Consider the following 17,182-nt stretch of genomic DNA (forward strand, 5'->3'; position numbering starts at 1 on the left):
TTCATGCTTCCTTCTGCTGACAAGCTTTATGGAGATGCTGATTTCATTTTCCAGCAGGATTTGGCACCTGCCCACACTGCCAAAAGCACCAAAAGTTGGTTCAATGACCATGGTGTTACTGTGCTTGATTGGCCTGCAAACTCGCCTGACCTGAACCCCATAGAGAATCTTTGGGGTATTGTCAAGAGGAAGATGAGAGACACCAGACCCAACAATGCAGATGACCTGAAGGCCACTGTCAAAGAAACCTGGGCTTCCATACCACCTCAGCAGTGCCACAAACTGATCACCTCCATGCCACGCCGAATTGAGGCAGTAATTAAAGCAAAAGGACCCCCTACCAAGTATTGAGTACATGTACAGTAAATGAACATACTTTCCAGAAGGCCAACAATTCACTAAAAATAATTTTTTTTTATTGGTCTTATGAAGTATTCTAATTTGTTGAGATAGTGAATTGGTGGGTTTTTGTGAAATGTGAGCCAAAATCATCACAATTAAAAGAACCAAAGACTTAAACTACTTCAGTCTGTGTGCATTGAATTTATTTAATACACGAGTTTCACAATTTGAGTTGAATTACAGAAATAAATGAACTTTTCCACGACATTCTAATTTATTGAGAGGCACCTGTACATACAAAAAGAGTTTAGGTCTCAACTGCAAGAATATAAAATAAATTATAATATTTAAATAACAGAGTCAAGGTATTAAAGTAACTTTGGACTCTAGGTTATGCATTTCCTTGTTTTCCTGATTTGCCAAAATCATCAGGATGGAATCGTTCCACACCTTCACAGTCCAATTTCAATGTGCAACAGCAAATGAAACGCTGGGAGTGACATGAACACGGCTGCGCTTAAACCTGCTCCTGCCAAGTGTGCAGCCAGTAACAAACAACATGGAAAGTCAAGGATGTCTCTGTTGGAGAACAAGGCAGCACTGTAGACATGAGGCATGTCTAACAATTTTATAACTGTGAATGAAAATAAATACCCAGTCTGAGTGGCCTCAGGTGGTTGGTTCAGTAATGAATGAGAGATCTGGTGCCACTTTGCTGACAGGTGTGCATATTTTGAATTTAATGCCAATATTTTTTGTCTTTAACATATGGGGCCTTTAAAAACAGGGTGATTATAAAGAAAAAAAATCTGTATTCATGTGTGGCTTTTAGACAAAAACTTTCATAGCCTGATCAGATTTATGTGGCTTGTGCTCAGGCATTTCACATTTCCAGGTGGCCTTTTTTTCTTTTGCAGGTTAACAGGTGCACGTTTTGACATGGAAATTTATGACACGGAGCATACTAAGAAATTCACAAAACCATTTTTATTTCACTGGGTTACATGTTAAATATTCAATCTTTGTGACTTTTTAGAGCTACTAATAAATAAATAAATAAATAGATAAAATGACATGTCCCTCATTACATATGTAATTCCCTTTAGTTCATTTTCGGCAACAATTAGGCGAGCTGCAAATGTATACGTTTATCTATGGATCTGACATGTTCAGTAGTAGATTTGTCCTAATCTTCTTGCATCTGTTATTACAAAATATTACACAGCTATACATTTTACACATGCAAGATCAAATCATTTATTTTCGTCTCCAGTCGGGGGTTTACCTGATTTTCGTCCGTCATCTTTACTGAATCTGACAACAGAAAGATGAGTAGTAAGCGACAGGTGAACGTCAACGCCAACATGATTCCCGCCACAACAGCCCACGCTCTGAGAACCGTCACGTTTTTCCCGCCTGCGTGTGAATTTAAACACAAGGCGCGCGTCCTCACCACTGTAACGGCCAGGATTCAGAGGTTGAAGACAGCAGAAAAAAATCCCGCATTTACTCAGCCTAACCGTTCGTTTTCGACGAGGACAACCAACAGACAGGCGATAAAAACGACCTATTTCGACCAAAATAATTAACCGTAAAACATTAAAAACGATGTCTACTGTAATATTTCACGAATGTTGTTTGAGGAGCTCAACACAACCGACTGTGCTGACTACACATTTTCACACAGGAACTCCTCCTCAGGACGGCTAGGAGGATGGTAAGTTAACTCTATTGGTTATTGAGAGACCTCACCTGTCTAAACTGCTTATTAGAGTGGCTTTTAACTGTTTTTTAAAGTTTTTATTTAAATATAATAGCACATAAAAATGTAATAGTACATGTAGTATCTGACTAATTTGAGCTTTCTTAAAATAATTTCAATGTTTCAACAGCCCTCAAATTAAGCACCATCCACAACGTGTGAGGCATAATGCAGATTACCACAGGGGGAAAAAAAGTTATTTTGAGGAGGACAAAAATTACACTAATAGGCCTACAGTAATACAATAAATCTGTCTCTCTCTCAAGATAAAATAATCATTGCTAATCAATATTTTGTCACCAATGTTGTTGATAGGACTTACAGACAGAACGTCATTAATGCATTCATTTATAAACTTTGAATAGGGTTAAAAAAATTAAAAAAAGCTCCAGAGACAAAATCAAATAGGGACACATACAAATAATTCAAAGTGGTAATATTTTATAAGGAAACTTTATGTGTGCATGTGAAATTCACTTATCTTCAGACAGAAAGCATTTTTTTTGCAAATTTCCAGTACAGCAGATAACGTTTGATATTAAAGAGTACAAAAGAAAAATAAATCAGAATTCCAAATGCTTTTATTCAACTTTGCAGACGTAAGAGCAGGCTTTTGGTCCAAGTCCATTCAAAACTTCTGAAGCCCATCTTCCCAACCTTATTCCCCCCCCCCCCCCCCCTGTACAATAAATCTGTCTCTCTCTCAAGATAAAATAATCATTGCTAATCAATATTTTGTCACCAATGTTGTTGATAGGACTTACAGACAGAACGTCATTAATGCATTCATTTATAAACTTTGAATAGGGTTAAAAAAATTAAAAAAAGCTCCAGAGACAAAATCAAATAGGGACACATACAAATAATTCAAAGTGGTAATATTTTATAAGGAAACTTTATGTGTGCATGTGAAATTTACTTTTCATCTCGAGACAGAAAGCAGTTTTTGCAAATTTCCAGTACAGCAGATAACGCTTGATATTAAAGAGTACAAAAGAAAAATAAATCAGAATTCCAAATGCTTTTATTCAACTTTGCAGACGTAAGGGGAGGCTTTTGGTCCAAGTCTGTTCAAATCTTATGAAGCCCATCTGACCAACCCTTTTCCCTCCCTCTACCCTTAATTTGTTCTCACTTGAATTCAACACTTCCGATTGCAAATCACCCCCGCCGTTCATTACAGAGCATGGTTGGTATTGGATACATGATTGCATAGATTTGTTAGACAGTAATTTAATTTTAATTAAGACATAATGGAATGTTCATTAAGACTTCAGCTCTCCCACTCCTTCCCCCAACCTCCAGAGCTGTACATTGGGTCCCTGCCCCTCCCTGTAGAAAGAGAAAAACGAGTGCACAACAAAAGGAAAGGGGAAATGAGTGGGAGAGAGAGCAACCTGCAACTACCAGGCACATTTGTACTTATTTCTGACTATAAAATTCTCTTTTCCACTGTTGATTCAGCAGCTGTGTAGTCATAGGCTCTAGTGGAGGGTCACTACAAGGCTATGCTGCTCACATCACCACTGAAGCTCTCACATGGACATTTAGTAATATCTGAGAAATGATTAGAGATGGATGGCAGATGGACATTATTTTCAGTTAATAAATCCTTAAGGGACATGTCTACTTGAGTCAGGGAGTCAATAAGAGAATGCTGTATGGTTGATCGGGGAAGGAAAACAACAAATCGACTGGGTATTTTTGTAGCTTCATTCTTCAACCCCTTAAAAACAAACCTGTAGCTACCCAAGCCTGCCTACAGTACTCCGCAGGGGTGAAACTGCTCATTTTATAATCTTTGCTTATGACCTGAAGCCCAGTGTGACCGCCATGGGTAGTCCCAGGAGTTCTGTGTACTGGAAAATAAGTATGTACAGCGTAGAAACCCGCTAACTCAATTGCTTGGGAGGAAAGAAATAAAAAGGGGAGGAAAAAGCTGAGGTTGGATTTTCAAAGAGTTCCACCGATCCAGCAAAATGGGTTAAGAGGGCATGTCACAAATTCCCTATCAAAACACTTCATTCTGTCCATTTTCCTACGATATACAGCCTTGCTATATGCCAAATAACATATTCCAACCCCAAACCAAACCTCCCACCCCACCAACTCTAGGAAGAAAACAACATAATTAAAACAAAGAAAAACAGCATGTTAACTGGAAAAGCTTGTGCCCTCCCCACCTGGGTAGAGGGTGCAGGTTAAGTGTTTAGGCATAGACTGAAGCCAAAGCTGATTCTTTAAGCTCTCTTTAGTTCCATCACAGAACAACCTAGTAGATTTAATAATAATTAATATTTTTTCTAATTTAATGAGCCCAACGGCTCAACATCAGCTGGTGAGAAATCACTTGAAAGCTGGAAAAACACCATCAAGTCCTTTCATACTACGCATGTCATTTTAAGAGGAAACGGAAGATTAAAGAACCTGAGCTGTGGCTACAGTCCAAAACCACACACCCACTTCCCTTGACACCGAACCTGCAATATTAAACTTTTCTCTTTCCTTTTATCCTACATCTTTTCTTAAGCTCTCCAAGACCGACATGTTTAACACGGAATCCAAAAGGCTATCCCTCAATGCGTGGCAAGCTTCATCAACAGTTATTTGCTCTTCCCACAATGCCATGGTACCCTCCTTCCCCCAAACATCTATCCCCCCTCCCCCTCAGGTGTGCTATGAAGTCCCATTTCCAACACTCTTAAATATCTTCCTCTTCCTCAGGAGCACTGATCTCTTTAAGGACTGGATGGTTGAGAGAAAGATAGATGCGGCTCCATCCAGCGCTCTCATCTATCTAGTCTGTGAGAAGATCAGCACCGATGCAGGAGAGAGAACTGCTCCGGAGTTCTGGAGTTGGCCCTTAGAGGTCGCTCTCCCCATACAGGGCGGTGGAGAAGGACATGTAGTCAAGAGCGCCCGGAACCGCGTCGGGGCCCGTGTATGGTGCCATTCGGGCAATGCAGTACTCTGCCTGGTCAGGAGGAAGCTCACGCCTCAACTCCTCGGCTGTGATGTAGTTCTGAAAAGGAGAATAGGCAAGAGATGCGTTGAAGTCTCATAACACAAGACACTCTTGGAGGGACATCCAGATGTGCACATTTATACCTTGTCTCCGGCTAGGATCTTAAATGAGGCGATGACCTGGTCTGCAGTGTCTGTGTCGGTTGTTTCCCTTGACATGAAGTCGATGAAAGCCTGGAAGGTCACTGCTCCACTGTTGTTGGGGTCAACAATACCCATGATACGACCAAATTCGGCATCACCCTGAAGAACAGAGGTTAGAGGTTAACCCAGAAAAACCAGGAGGACAGTCATGAGAATCAACGTTAAACACCATATTTGACGCAAACGAAAACAAGGCTGTAAGAAATTGGTGTACAGTTGGGTCTATGCGTTGATTAAGACTTCAATGGTCACCTGAATAGTAAACTCACTGAATGCTAACTTTACATCTATCCCCCCAGCCCGTTTTCATTTGAGCCGAATTAATTCTTCATCTAAGGTGCTTGACTGTGGTCTGTTACAGGGTGGCCAACTTTGGTTCTGGACAGCCACAGTCCTGCAGAGTTTTACTTCAACCTTGATAAACTCTTTCTGTAGCTTTCTAGTAACGCTTAGACCTTGATTAGCTTGTTCAGGTCTGTTTGATTAGGGGTAAAGCGAAACTCTGCAGGACTGTGGCTCTCCAGGACCAAAGTTAGCCACCCCTGGTCTATTAGAATCTATTCAGTAATCATTTAAATTTTTACTTAACGTAAAATATAGATTAAAAAAATATATAAAAAGTAATCAACGATATCCGACAAAAGATTCTTTTTTTTTAACAGCAAGCAAAAGCAGGAGTTCAGGAGAAACTGTTGCTGTAGATTGAGAAAGGAGGTAGCAGTACCAGGCTGTTCCCAGTGGAAATGAGCAGTGCGCGGAAATCGTCGCTGTCCATTATCCCCGTGCGCTTCTACAGTTCGCAAAGGGAAGGATGAGAAAAGAAACAGGAAGGATGCATGTGGAAAGCAAGAGAATTTTGGGAGATGAAGAGGTCGTATGCAGACAGAAGAGTTTGATATAGGAATCAGAATGAGTTTGTACAGAAGACAAGTAAGAGAAAGAGGGAAGTTATAACAAGGACAAGTAAAAAAAGAAAGAAAAAGGAAGCAGTGAGAAACATAAAACATGAAAGCAAAACCTTAGCTGACCTGCAGAGGGCACCATTTCAAGCAGCAGCACAACAGGTGAGTGAGGGAGTTAGTGAGTGATGGAATAAGCGGCGTGCACGCACACACACACACACACACACACACACACACACACACACACACACACACACACACACACACACACACACGGCAGCCATTGTAACCCTTTCTTCTCTGGGCGTGCTCATACCTGCTTGTCGTTTTCTACGTCGTAACCCAGACTGATCAAACAAGCCTTGAACTCCTCCGCTTGTAAGACACCACTGTGGTCCTGTGGCAAGCCAATCACGCAAGAGGTCGCAGTGGATGAACCAATCAGAGCATGCGGATTAGGATTGATGATACCGATACACAATGACATAGCACGGGTGGGATGGAGGCAGTGGCATGACAAAAAAAAGATGGAGACAAAACATTGTGGATGTCAGACACATGGGCTGTTGGCTAAACAAGTATAATGAAACACGCTTATGACAGTGAGTGACCTGGTTTTTTATGGATATCAGACAGAACATTCAGATCATGATATTACAGAGCCATTATGAAAGCACTTTATCATTTTCTCTCCTTTACCGTAGCTAAACTTCTCCACTCTAACATAAAACCCCCTCATTACTTCACATCCACTAGACTATATTTACATATTGGCTGCAGGTGGCACATTTCAGGTCAGAGGTGTTTGACGCACAGTATATTTCAGACGTTTTCCTTCCCATTAGTGCCAGAGTAAGTGGAGAAAATGGAGCAATGGAACAAATATTAAAACAAGCCTAACCAAAATTTTAAACCGAGGTCCATTTTTATCATGCATCAGTCACACTGAAATTAAACACAGCCATTCACCTTGACATAAACAACACAGACTAAATTTTCCATATTCTTCTTTATATGGACACTTTAATCCTCTGCAATGTCATGTATTTTTAGTGGCCTGCTGCTCAAATCTCTTTTCTTTTAAACTGCTCAACAGTTTAAAAATCACAAGCCCTATATGCATATTAAAGGAACAATTCACTCAAAAATGATCACCATCTTGTCTTTTCAAAACATATGACTATGATGCATGTTATTTGGAAAACAAGATGTAAGACTCAATTCTCATTCAAACTTGCACATTTTCAATTTTGGAGCAAAAAGACATCAGGTTTGGCATCAATGATGCAAAACGCCCAATGCTTTCATTAAAAATGACAGTTTGAGTGATCTATTCTTTTACTACACTAACCTTGTATGACTTTCATGGTCATACAAACACTTATTTCACCTAATTTAAGTAAAGTCCATTTCACACAGGGTTAAACATTGGAAATGAGTTCCTGACCTTGTCGAAGTGATTGAAGGACGTGCGGTACTCGTGAAGCTGCTCCTGGCTGATGCCTTTAGCATCACGAGTCAGAATCTGGTTCTCGATCTCGTTAATGGTGCGGGCAATTGTAGTAAGGAGCTGCTCCCAACCAACACGAAGGTGCTGCAGAGAAGAAAAGGGCAAAAAACAGATTTTGAATTTTGAATTGCTTAAACTTAATGTAGGAATTGTACACACTTGACCTAAACAGTACATCTAGAGTTCCTGAATAGTGCCAACATCGTAAATTAGTGTATGTGCATATGCATACCTCCATAGTATAAGCAGTGTATTTGTTGTCAAATATAAGTGCTTCCTGAATGAGCTGATGGTCTCCCTCCAGTTGGTCAATGTTGGGTTTGTATTCAATGATGCTCTGCTCATACTGACGGAGGTGGGTCAGCTGATCTTCCAGCGTTCCATTCATCTCAATTGATATCCGCCCGATCTCCTACAAACATCATGCCATGGAGACACAAATTAATCATTCATTACATTTCTTCTTTGAGAAATTATAAGATCATCAAGCTACACAAATGGAGGCGACTATACCTCCATCTTATTTTGGATCCATGGTCCAATCATGTTGGCCTGGTTGGCAAACTGGCGTCTGAGATGGTCATTAGACTGCTGACGTGCGAGCTCTTCCTGAAGAGCCTGATCACGCTGTGGAACCAGTTGCTGCACCTGCACAATGACAGAGATAACATCAACAATTGCAATCACAAATGTAAAACTACCCCCACACAGCTGAAGGAAGCAATGTCTCATTCACAATACAGACAGATCTCACCTTCTCCCATTTCTTGTCAATGGTCTGAGGGGTGATGGTGGTGTAAGGATTGTTTCCAGCCAGTTTGATGCCATTGTACTGTGCGATTTTCTGAACTTCAGCATGGATGGCCTGAATAGATTCCCGCTCTTTATTTGCCTCTGGAAGAGTTGATTTGAACTGGTCATGAGCCGTTATCAGTCCCTACAGAAAGAGAAAGTGAAAGACATTAGGGAAAGAATTCTTGCATCCAGAATTTTATTGTTCCCTTCACCTCGTTCTAAAATGGACTATCCAGAGGTACTAGCAACGAAACAAGGAACTCCATTTCAAAGGTGAAGCAAGATGGAAAGCTTATGAATACAAAACATTTTGCAGTACCTGGATCTCCTCGATATTGTGTACAATGAACATGTCCTGAAGGTCCTCCATGGCTCCCTCCATCCAGTTGTTGAACGGTGCTGCTCTCTTGGCATACTCCAGGTACAGCTCATCAATAGACTCCAGCTGTTTCTCTGTTCTCTGTAGACCACATACACACACATTCAGCATGATAAAATGTACAAATATGGCAGAAAGTTTTTCAGAGGAAGCATGCGTACCTCGAGAGATTCTCTGCGACTCTGTGTGAGGGAACCCAGAGCATCCCATTGCTCACAGATCTTCTGACAGCGTGCATTAACGCTCGGGGAGTCGTAGTAGTCCAGCTCACTGTAATACAGACACAGAAGTGTTTGAACACTTTCCCAACGACCATCTCTTACAGCCTAAATTTTGTATTTGATTAATTGGCCCTCTCTGTTGTTTTTGTTGTTTTCTCACTTGAGCTCCTGTGCAATGGCAGCAATCTGCTCCACTCTGTCCTGGTGGGCAGCAAGGTCACTTTCGAATGCCTCATGCTTCTTCAGGAGAGCTTTGATCTCAGACAGAGATGCGGTCTCATAGTCCTTCTGTGTTAGCATGGCCTCCTTACCTACACACAAACAAACAAGATCGATTTAGATCTATATAGATTTTAGATCACATGGCTGATCCTTACGACTTCTGCTTGGCTGACGAGGCTCTTGTCATCAAGGAGCAGCCTGTCATTGCATACTGAGAGCGATTGGTGAATCAATGTAAATAACTTTCAAAAGCATCAATAAGTTCAGGTGTAGTTTCTGATCCATACCATCTGTCCAGCTTTCATGGATGGCTGCTTTCTGACGGAACTTTTCTGCAAGATGGTCAAGTCTCTCCAAACGACGGATCTCATTCAGTAGCCACTCTTCATAGCCTTTCTCGGCCCCTTCCAGTTTATGCCATGCACCATTAATGTCCTAGAGGGAAAGCAAGAACTTGTCAGCCAAATGCCTTGCCAATGGTTCAACAACAGAGGTTGAGAATGAACACGTTTCTGCACAAAACAGTCATTAATGTCATCACAGTGATAAAGCAAAAAGACTTATAAATTGAATTGTACATGTAATATACATGTTTCTTACCGACACCATGCGTCCCTCAGATGGCATAAAGGCTGGTCGGTTGCTCAGACGAAGTTTGGTCTGCAATGTGTTGAAGTTGATCTCTAGCTGACACTTCTCCTGAACTTTAGGTGGTTTGTGAACGCGACGGTAATCGCGGAAATCTTCCAATTTCTGCTGCATTTCTGTCATGGTTTTCTCTGGAGCACGGTTTTCCAACCATGGGATTGTCCTACGAATCCACTCCAACAGCTGTAAGAAAAAAGCATGCGATAAAGAAATGAATAGAGGATCAACAGAAAACACATTCTCCTCTCTAACATAGAGGAGACATTTAACTGAGACATTTAAAAGTAAAACACTCTGGGTAGTTGGTCTCGAAATAGATCTTCTTTTAGATATTACTATGTCTACTTAAATCACACAAACAACAATCATAATGACTTAAACTCACATCGCTGGCCAGTTTTTCATAGTCCTCCATCAGGTGCTCGTTCTCCTGATTGACCGCCAACACCTTACAAATACGATTAGCTGCTGTCTCAGCCTATCACAGAAGAGGACAGTTACAATTGTATTACATCCCACATCTTTCCAATTATGAAATTCTAAACATACATAAAAAAAAAAAAAACACTGAACAGCACACTGTTTACTACACAAATATATAGTGTATACCATATGTTTATACTACAGTATACACAGTACACTTCTAGTAAGAAGTATGACAAATCTGTGTTTAAAACAGTAAATGTCAATATGCTGCTTTGGTTTAGACCGGAAAGAAATTTGGAACTATTTCTTACTATAAAGTATTTATTGTTTTTTGGTTTGGTGGGTTTAGCTAAAAGTGCCTCAAAATTACATTCAAACACACGCAAATGATGTATTGAGCACACAATGAAACAAAACTCCAAGTGTTGTAAGTTAATGTGCTATACACACACAATAACATGCGTAAAAACTAGCCAAATGAAATAAAAATTAAGTTAAACATCAATATTACATACTTCACTTGTAAGCTATCCTTTATACTAATTGACGTTTCATGCAAACACCAAAATTGGTTAGTTTTGAAAATGTGTAGTCTAGCCGAAAATTCCACATGCCATTTGTAAAATCAAATCTGCATTCTCAATTTATATACCACCACTGGAGGATCTCTTCAGGGTTCTCTACAGCATTAACTAACACTGAAACACAGAAAGTGTTCAAAACGCTCGTGTAAAATGCTAAAGCACATTTAAACAACTATGATTATAAGTGTGTGGCTTCACTTCAAATGGAAAACACATATCTTTCATATGCAGCAGCAAAACCTTACAGAAAATTACTGTCCAATGTAAAAGTGGGCTTAACATTAATAACAAACATAATACATATGCTTGTGTAGATAGATAACACAGAACATCTAAGAATCAAAATAGCATACTTAGTGTTTTAAATGTGAGCTATAATATGAATTTCATTATGATTTTCATATTTACACACAAAGCTGTCCTCAACTGTTACAAACTTTATCACTGAGTGCAAATATGAAACATCAAACAATGAAATTCACATTTGCAGCATTTAAAGAAAGTTTTCATAGACCAGTACACCCATTAAGGACCTTAAATGACTGCAGAACCATTTTAGAAAATAAGTGCATATATCGAAAAAGGTGAGGGCAATGGTTTGGGTGTAGTGAAGCCCAAAGCTGTGATGAATCAAAACAGTGGCCTTAACTCTCAAGTCACGTTCACACCTGGTTCAGTTGGATTGGTTTTTTGTGCAGGTTACAAATAGGATTACCAATTGGCTACAAATCTGACATTCCCATAATTACGACTAGATTCTTCTTTCCTCATTTAAGACTCAATATTTGACTCAAAGTATAAGAGTATTGGAATAAAACAATGGATCATGAAAGCAAGTCATCCATCTGGTGGTTTGTTTGAAATATCTAATCCATAACAAATCAGTGCCATATGGCGAGCCAACTGGGTGGGAAAACCCAGACACAATAAAAATGATTTTCATCTGACTTGGTTACATTTGTGTACATTATTGTGAGGAGAGCAAATACAAGAATTTTAAAATAGCTAACCTAATATTGCTGTATTAACAATAGTGCAAAAATGTTGTGTACAAGCTATACAGTGCCATAGGGAACATTTACTGTTAGTCCTTTGCTGTTGCAGCAAAGTACAACGAACCAAGATGAGAAACCAGGCATGAAGGCACCTTAAGAGTTTCAAGGGCAGCAGTCAGGGGTCAAAGGTTTCTCACCTTCTGAGCACCTGAGAAGGCGTGATAGAAACAGGAGACGTACGTCATAATAGCCTTCTCATCCGGCCGCAGAGTGCCCACGATATCTATAGCAAAGCCAGCGGAAAAAGAGAGAGAGAAAAAGAGACAGCAGTGAAGCAAAGCAACCCAAAGCCTGTGTGTCCCCAACCGAGAGAGGAGGGGATGGTTATGCATTTTATGGGCTCCCCATTCAAAGGGAAATGGGGTTTGGAGTCCAGTGTTATAACCCTGGCAACCCGCAAAGTGAGAGAAAGAGACAATTCGCTGTTGAGAAAAGAGTCGTAGGCCAGGGGAAGACGGGTTAAAACACCAGCATCCCTCTTTGGTTATTCCAGTACTGATGGGAAAAGCCATGCTGAAGAGGAGGTGATGAGGGGTCAAGGGTTAAGGGTCATGGGGTACCTTCTGGGCTCCAGAAAATGCATGGTAGAAACTGGACACATAGGTCATTATGGCTTTCTCATCTGGACGTGCTGTGTTCACAATGTCTGCAGGGAAACAAAAGTTATACACACACATGCACATACAGGGAGACAGACGGGACTCAAACACACACTCGTTAACACACACAACGACAAATGCCAAATCTCAAATCACTGGTGATGGCCAAGAACATACTTTTGAGTATGTAGTAAGGCAGTATTGCCAGGTTTTAGGCACCACGTCACCGAATTGTGTCTTGATGCCACAGATCCATTCGCTCCGCACTGTTTGAATTTGTATGTGAGCATTGGTGTCAAGCTAAATTCATTACTACTAAAACTGTCCGTGCCTGAATATAGCTTTCCCTGTCTGCTATATAGTATGCTTAAGCAGTATGTCAAATGAATAATATTCATAAAATTAGCTCAAAAAGCAAGTACAGATACAGATTCAGCCAATTCACTGGAGACAATGAACCATCCAAGCACTTTTCACATTAGTGATGTGTTGTTCACGAACGAGCCGGCTCTAAGAGCCGATTCTTTATAGGGAACGAGAAGAGCCGACTTCCGTCGGGGAAGGCTGAATCTTCAGCCGGAGCCTTCCCAGTTTAGCAATTGTGAATGGTTTATGTTGGTAAGCTATTTTTTATTCAGTGTTTTCATAAGCCTTATTTTTATGCATTTTTTCATTACAACAACAAAAAAATAATACACATGCGGCTAATCACATGGGAGGATAGACTAGGATCATACCATTATGTGAAAGAAGGAAGGGGGACACATGCTCCGCAGATAGCGAGTGTAGTGGTAAAGGCCAGGTACACAGAGTGACAGTGAGAGACGGGGGAGGCGGATTTAAACGCAAGCGCATTGGTTAAGGTAGGAAGACACAGCATTGTTGCAACATCGGTCCCCTCAGAGAGAGTCTTCTCAAAAACAGGACAAATAAATCACAGAGGAGAAACCGCATCAGCACATCCAAGCTAAGGCATCTGATTTTTCTGAATGCCAACCTACACTAAAGACTAAAGTGTCTTAATGTTTAGACTTTTGCCTTTATTTATATGATTTGTTTGCTGTGGTTCTGGGTTCAATTAAAGTTTTATTAAAATGTTAAATAATAGTAACTATTTTTTTGTAACGAAAAAAGTGCATAAAAATATGGCTTTTATAAAAGTACTGAATAAAAAATTGCTTTCCAACACACAAAACGTTCACAATTGCTCAATTGGGCTAAAATAGAAGGCTCCGAGTGATACTAAGTGAAGAGCCATTTGGGAGCCGAGCCGGACTTTCCATCACTATTTTGCGTACTATATTTGGCATACGAGGATTCAGGATGTGCCAATTCTGTCGTCACATAATATTTAGGTTGGATAGTATGGTAATTGGGACTCAGTTCTCCTCTAATCAGAAACCGTATACCATCCAGGCACTTTTAGCATATTATGTGTGACTACTAAGATTTGGGACTCTTCAAATCTAATGTTACTTGGGATTCAATTATCCTCTCATCAGAAAAAGTACACCATCCAGGCACTTTTTGCATACTATTTTTCTGGCACTGTGATTTGGGGTGCACTAATTATGTCACACACTACTTCAGATGGATAGTATGCAAAATGGGATTATATTGAGAAATATACACTTTTAGCATACTATTTTGATGCACTATGATTTGAGACACATTATGATGTCACATACTATTTAGGATGGATAGTATGCAAATGGGGTTTTCCTCTCAGAAATAAAACAGCAATAGTATGCAAAAAGTGTCTGGATAGTATACTATGGTTTAGGACACACCAATTCAAGTATCACATACAGTTTAGGTTGAATAGTATGCAGGACTCAGTCCTACTCTGATCAGCAATAGCATACAATCCAGTCACTTTTAACATATTATTCTTGATGTACTATGGTTTGGGATGCACCAATTCTGATATCACTAACTCTAGAGGACGAAGAGTATGCAAACTATGATTCAGGGTTACAAAACAATACACACACACACACACGCACACAAATATAGCACTAAAAACACACTCCGACGCAGAGATCCCGGAGAAATCATGCTTGAGGGAGAAACAACATAATGCTCAGGGATGTTACCATGGTGACACACTGTTTGTAGAAGACATTAAGTGTGTCGGAGAGCAGGAACAACTCCTGGAAATACAGGGCATGTGCTGACATGCACAAAACACACTTTTTAATAGAGCGACTCGTTCACCCTCTCTCCCACTCACACACACACAGAAACATCATCACACAGCCTAAAGCACACAACTAACTTCACACACAGAAACGAGAGAACAGTTCATACCCTCTGCATCCAACATATTTGGGATGCACCAATTCTGATATCACTAACTCTAGAGGACGAAGAGTATGCAAACTATGATTCAGGGTTACAAAACAATACACACACACACACACACACGCACACAAATATAGCACTAAAAACACACTCCGACGCAGAGATCCCGGAGAAATCATGCTTGAGGGAGAAACAACATAATGCTCAGGGATGTTACCATGGTGACACACTGTTTGTAGAAGACATTAAGTGTGTCGGAGAGCAGGAACAACTCCTGGAAATACAGGGCATGTGCTGACATGCACAAAACACACTTTTTAATAGAGCGACTCGTTCACTCTCTCTCCCACTCACACACACACAGAAACATCATCACACAGCCTAAAGCACACAACTAACTTCACACACAGAAACGAGAGAACAGTTCATACCCTCTGCATCCAACATCTTGGGGATGTCGAGGTATCGCTCTGCCACTTCAAAAGCGTTGTTCAGATTAGTCACTGGGTCGTCCTGTTAACATAATGAAACAAACAATAATTTGAGCTTTTCTATAGCACTACATTATCTGAGAGAGCCTGTAAAACAGCGGAAACATCCACAGATTTCCACAAGAATCAAAATATACCTCATTCAAAGTTCGACAACGTCCATCACCCCCTGGCATGTTTGCTTATTAAATCATTTTACTGATTTCACTGTGCTACTTTGGATGGATAGTTTGCAAATTCTCCTCTCGTAAGAAATAGTATACCAAATCATGACGTACGTACTATAATTTGGGATGCACTAATTCTGTCACATACTTTTTAGTATGGATAGTATGCAAATTGGTATTCTCCTCTCATTAGAAATAGTACAATCAAAAATAGTATGCAGAACGTGCCTGGATGGTATACTAAGATGTGGGATGCTCAAATTGTAATGTAATGTGAAATATGATTTAGAATGGATAGCATGCAAATTGGGATTCAATTCTACTCTCATGAGAAATAGTTTACTATCCAGGCAGTTTTTGCATACTAATATTTGGTGACGCTGATACTTCTCAATCACAAAGTGAGACTTCCACAGATTTCAGATGCTCACCTTTCTCAGCTTGTCATAATCGATGAGCTCTGGCCTGTGTCTGTGGATCAGAGCATTGAAGGCGAGACCATCCTTCCAGCTGTGGAGAAAGAGAAAAACAGTGCGAGAGAGAAAACAGGTACTTTTAGTTCTCTCCTTTAAAACCAGCAGGGGGCGCCACTCAAACCACAGCTTATAAACTTTCCCCTATTTCTGCATTCATGTCACCATGTTGGAAACTTGTTAAACTGTAACAAACGACAGTAAAGGAACTTTGCTTGCAAAGCGACTGTGTAATTGAGATATTTCAGTTTCAAGTGCCATCTTTTAATCATCATCTTTAGCTATCATTGATCATTTGTTTATTCAAATACATTCTTAACACCGCTTTATGCAAAACCCCCCTTTGGGTGAATCAACAAATCAAAACCGCATAAAACCCTCCCTGGATCAGTCAAATAAAGCTTGTAGATCAAAGATCAACACTAATATGCATTTCAAACCTGATATGGAAGTTCTGAACGTTGACGTTCTTGTAAGGAGCCGTCTTCCTCTGACACCAGAGCAACAATCCTTCTTTAGCGGAGGTTTCTACAGAGAGACACACAGCAGAAACAGGCCATTACTGAACAGTCATCAAGTTTGTTCGCCTTGGTTCTCTAAAGTATGTTTGATTATGCTGAGCAGAGCTGTTTCTAAAACAAATGATACCCTCCACTGAGATGTCCTGGATGGCGAAGCGGAGGATGATGGTCCAAATCATTCCCAGAGTCATCTTGGCGTTTCCATCCACGATTTCTACAAACGCAGACACACAAAACTGTTTAGACTTTGAAAGTAAAAAACAAACAACAACAACAATAATAATAATAATTATTATTATAAACTACATATATAAACTGAACTATAAAGTATATATCATTTATTCATGCATCAGTGTTATTTTAGTATCATTGATATACTATTACAGTTTTTGTTAATGTTTTGAATTAGAATTTTTTTGTATATTTTCATTGTATATATTTAATTTAATACACAGCTTGTTTCAAGTAATTTTTATCAAAAAAAAGTTTCATATTTTATTTTAGGTAGTAGTTTTAATCCAGAAAATGAATGACAGTTTTTGTTATCGTTAATGATAATAATCCTGATTTTATATATATATATATATATATATACACACACACACACACACAC

General features: G+C 39.8%; 2 protein-coding genes across 5 annotated transcripts in view; both read right to left on the bottom strand.

Moving 5' to 3' along the window:
• LOC107570105 (SPARC-related modular calcium-binding protein 1-like) overlaps positions 1–1,645 on the bottom strand; it is a 6,311-nt gene extending 4,666 nt beyond the window's left edge. The window contains exon 1 of the mRNA XM_016256302.1: positions 1,628–1,645. Within this exon, the coding sequence (XP_016111788.1) occupies positions 1,628–1,645 (18 nt within the window). The remainder of the gene's footprint in view (positions 1–1,627) is intronic.
• Positions 1,646–2,525: 880 nt separating this feature from the next.
• The window catches only part of LOC107570110 (alpha-actinin-4), a 54,944-nt gene continuing 40,287 nt past the window's right edge, over positions 2,526–17,182 (bottom strand). Inside the window, exons 2-20 of one of the 4 annotated variants that reach the window (XR_001606989.1) lie at positions 16,697–16,783; positions 16,489–16,576; positions 16,007–16,085; positions 15,349–15,430; positions 12,152–12,237; positions 10,335–10,427; positions 9,902–10,132; positions 9,589–9,736; positions 9,240–9,390; positions 9,020–9,128; positions 8,799–8,939; positions 8,439–8,621; positions 8,198–8,332; positions 7,917–8,096; positions 7,622–7,768; positions 6,491–6,571; positions 5,213–5,371; positions 3,205–5,126; positions 2,526–2,761 (exon numbers count right to left, since the gene is read on the bottom strand). Coding sequence is in view for 3 of the 4 variants with exons in the window: in XM_016256308.1 (XP_016111794.1) it covers positions 4,968–5,126; positions 5,213–5,371; positions 6,491–6,571; positions 7,622–7,768; positions 7,917–8,096; positions 8,198–8,332; positions 8,439–8,621; positions 8,799–8,939; positions 9,020–9,128; positions 9,240–9,390; positions 9,589–9,736; positions 9,902–10,132; positions 10,335–10,427; positions 12,152–12,237; positions 15,349–15,430; positions 16,007–16,085; positions 16,489–16,576; positions 16,697–16,783 (2,339 nt within the window). In the remaining variant the exon portion in view is untranslated. Of the gene's footprint in view, positions 2,762–2,982; positions 5,127–5,212; positions 5,372–5,996; positions 6,063–6,490; positions 6,572–7,621; positions 7,769–7,916; positions 8,097–8,197; positions 8,333–8,438; positions 8,622–8,798; positions 8,940–9,019; positions 9,129–9,239; positions 9,391–9,588; positions 9,737–9,901; positions 10,133–10,334; positions 10,428–12,151; positions 12,238–12,574; positions 12,661–15,348; positions 15,431–16,006; positions 16,086–16,488; positions 16,577–16,696; positions 16,784–17,182 lie in introns of those variants that run through there. The other 3 variants (XM_016256310.1, XM_016256308.1, XM_016256309.1) reach the window with 3 other exon arrangements.

This window comes from Sinocyclocheilus grahami, unplaced genomic scaffold (genome assembly GCF_001515645.1).
Source record: "Sinocyclocheilus grahami isolate Dianchi unplaced genomic scaffold, SAMN03320097.WGS_v1.1 scaffold1416.1, whole genome shotgun sequence".
Lineage (NCBI taxonomy): Eukaryota > Metazoa > Chordata > Actinopteri > Cypriniformes > Cyprinidae > Sinocyclocheilus > Sinocyclocheilus grahami.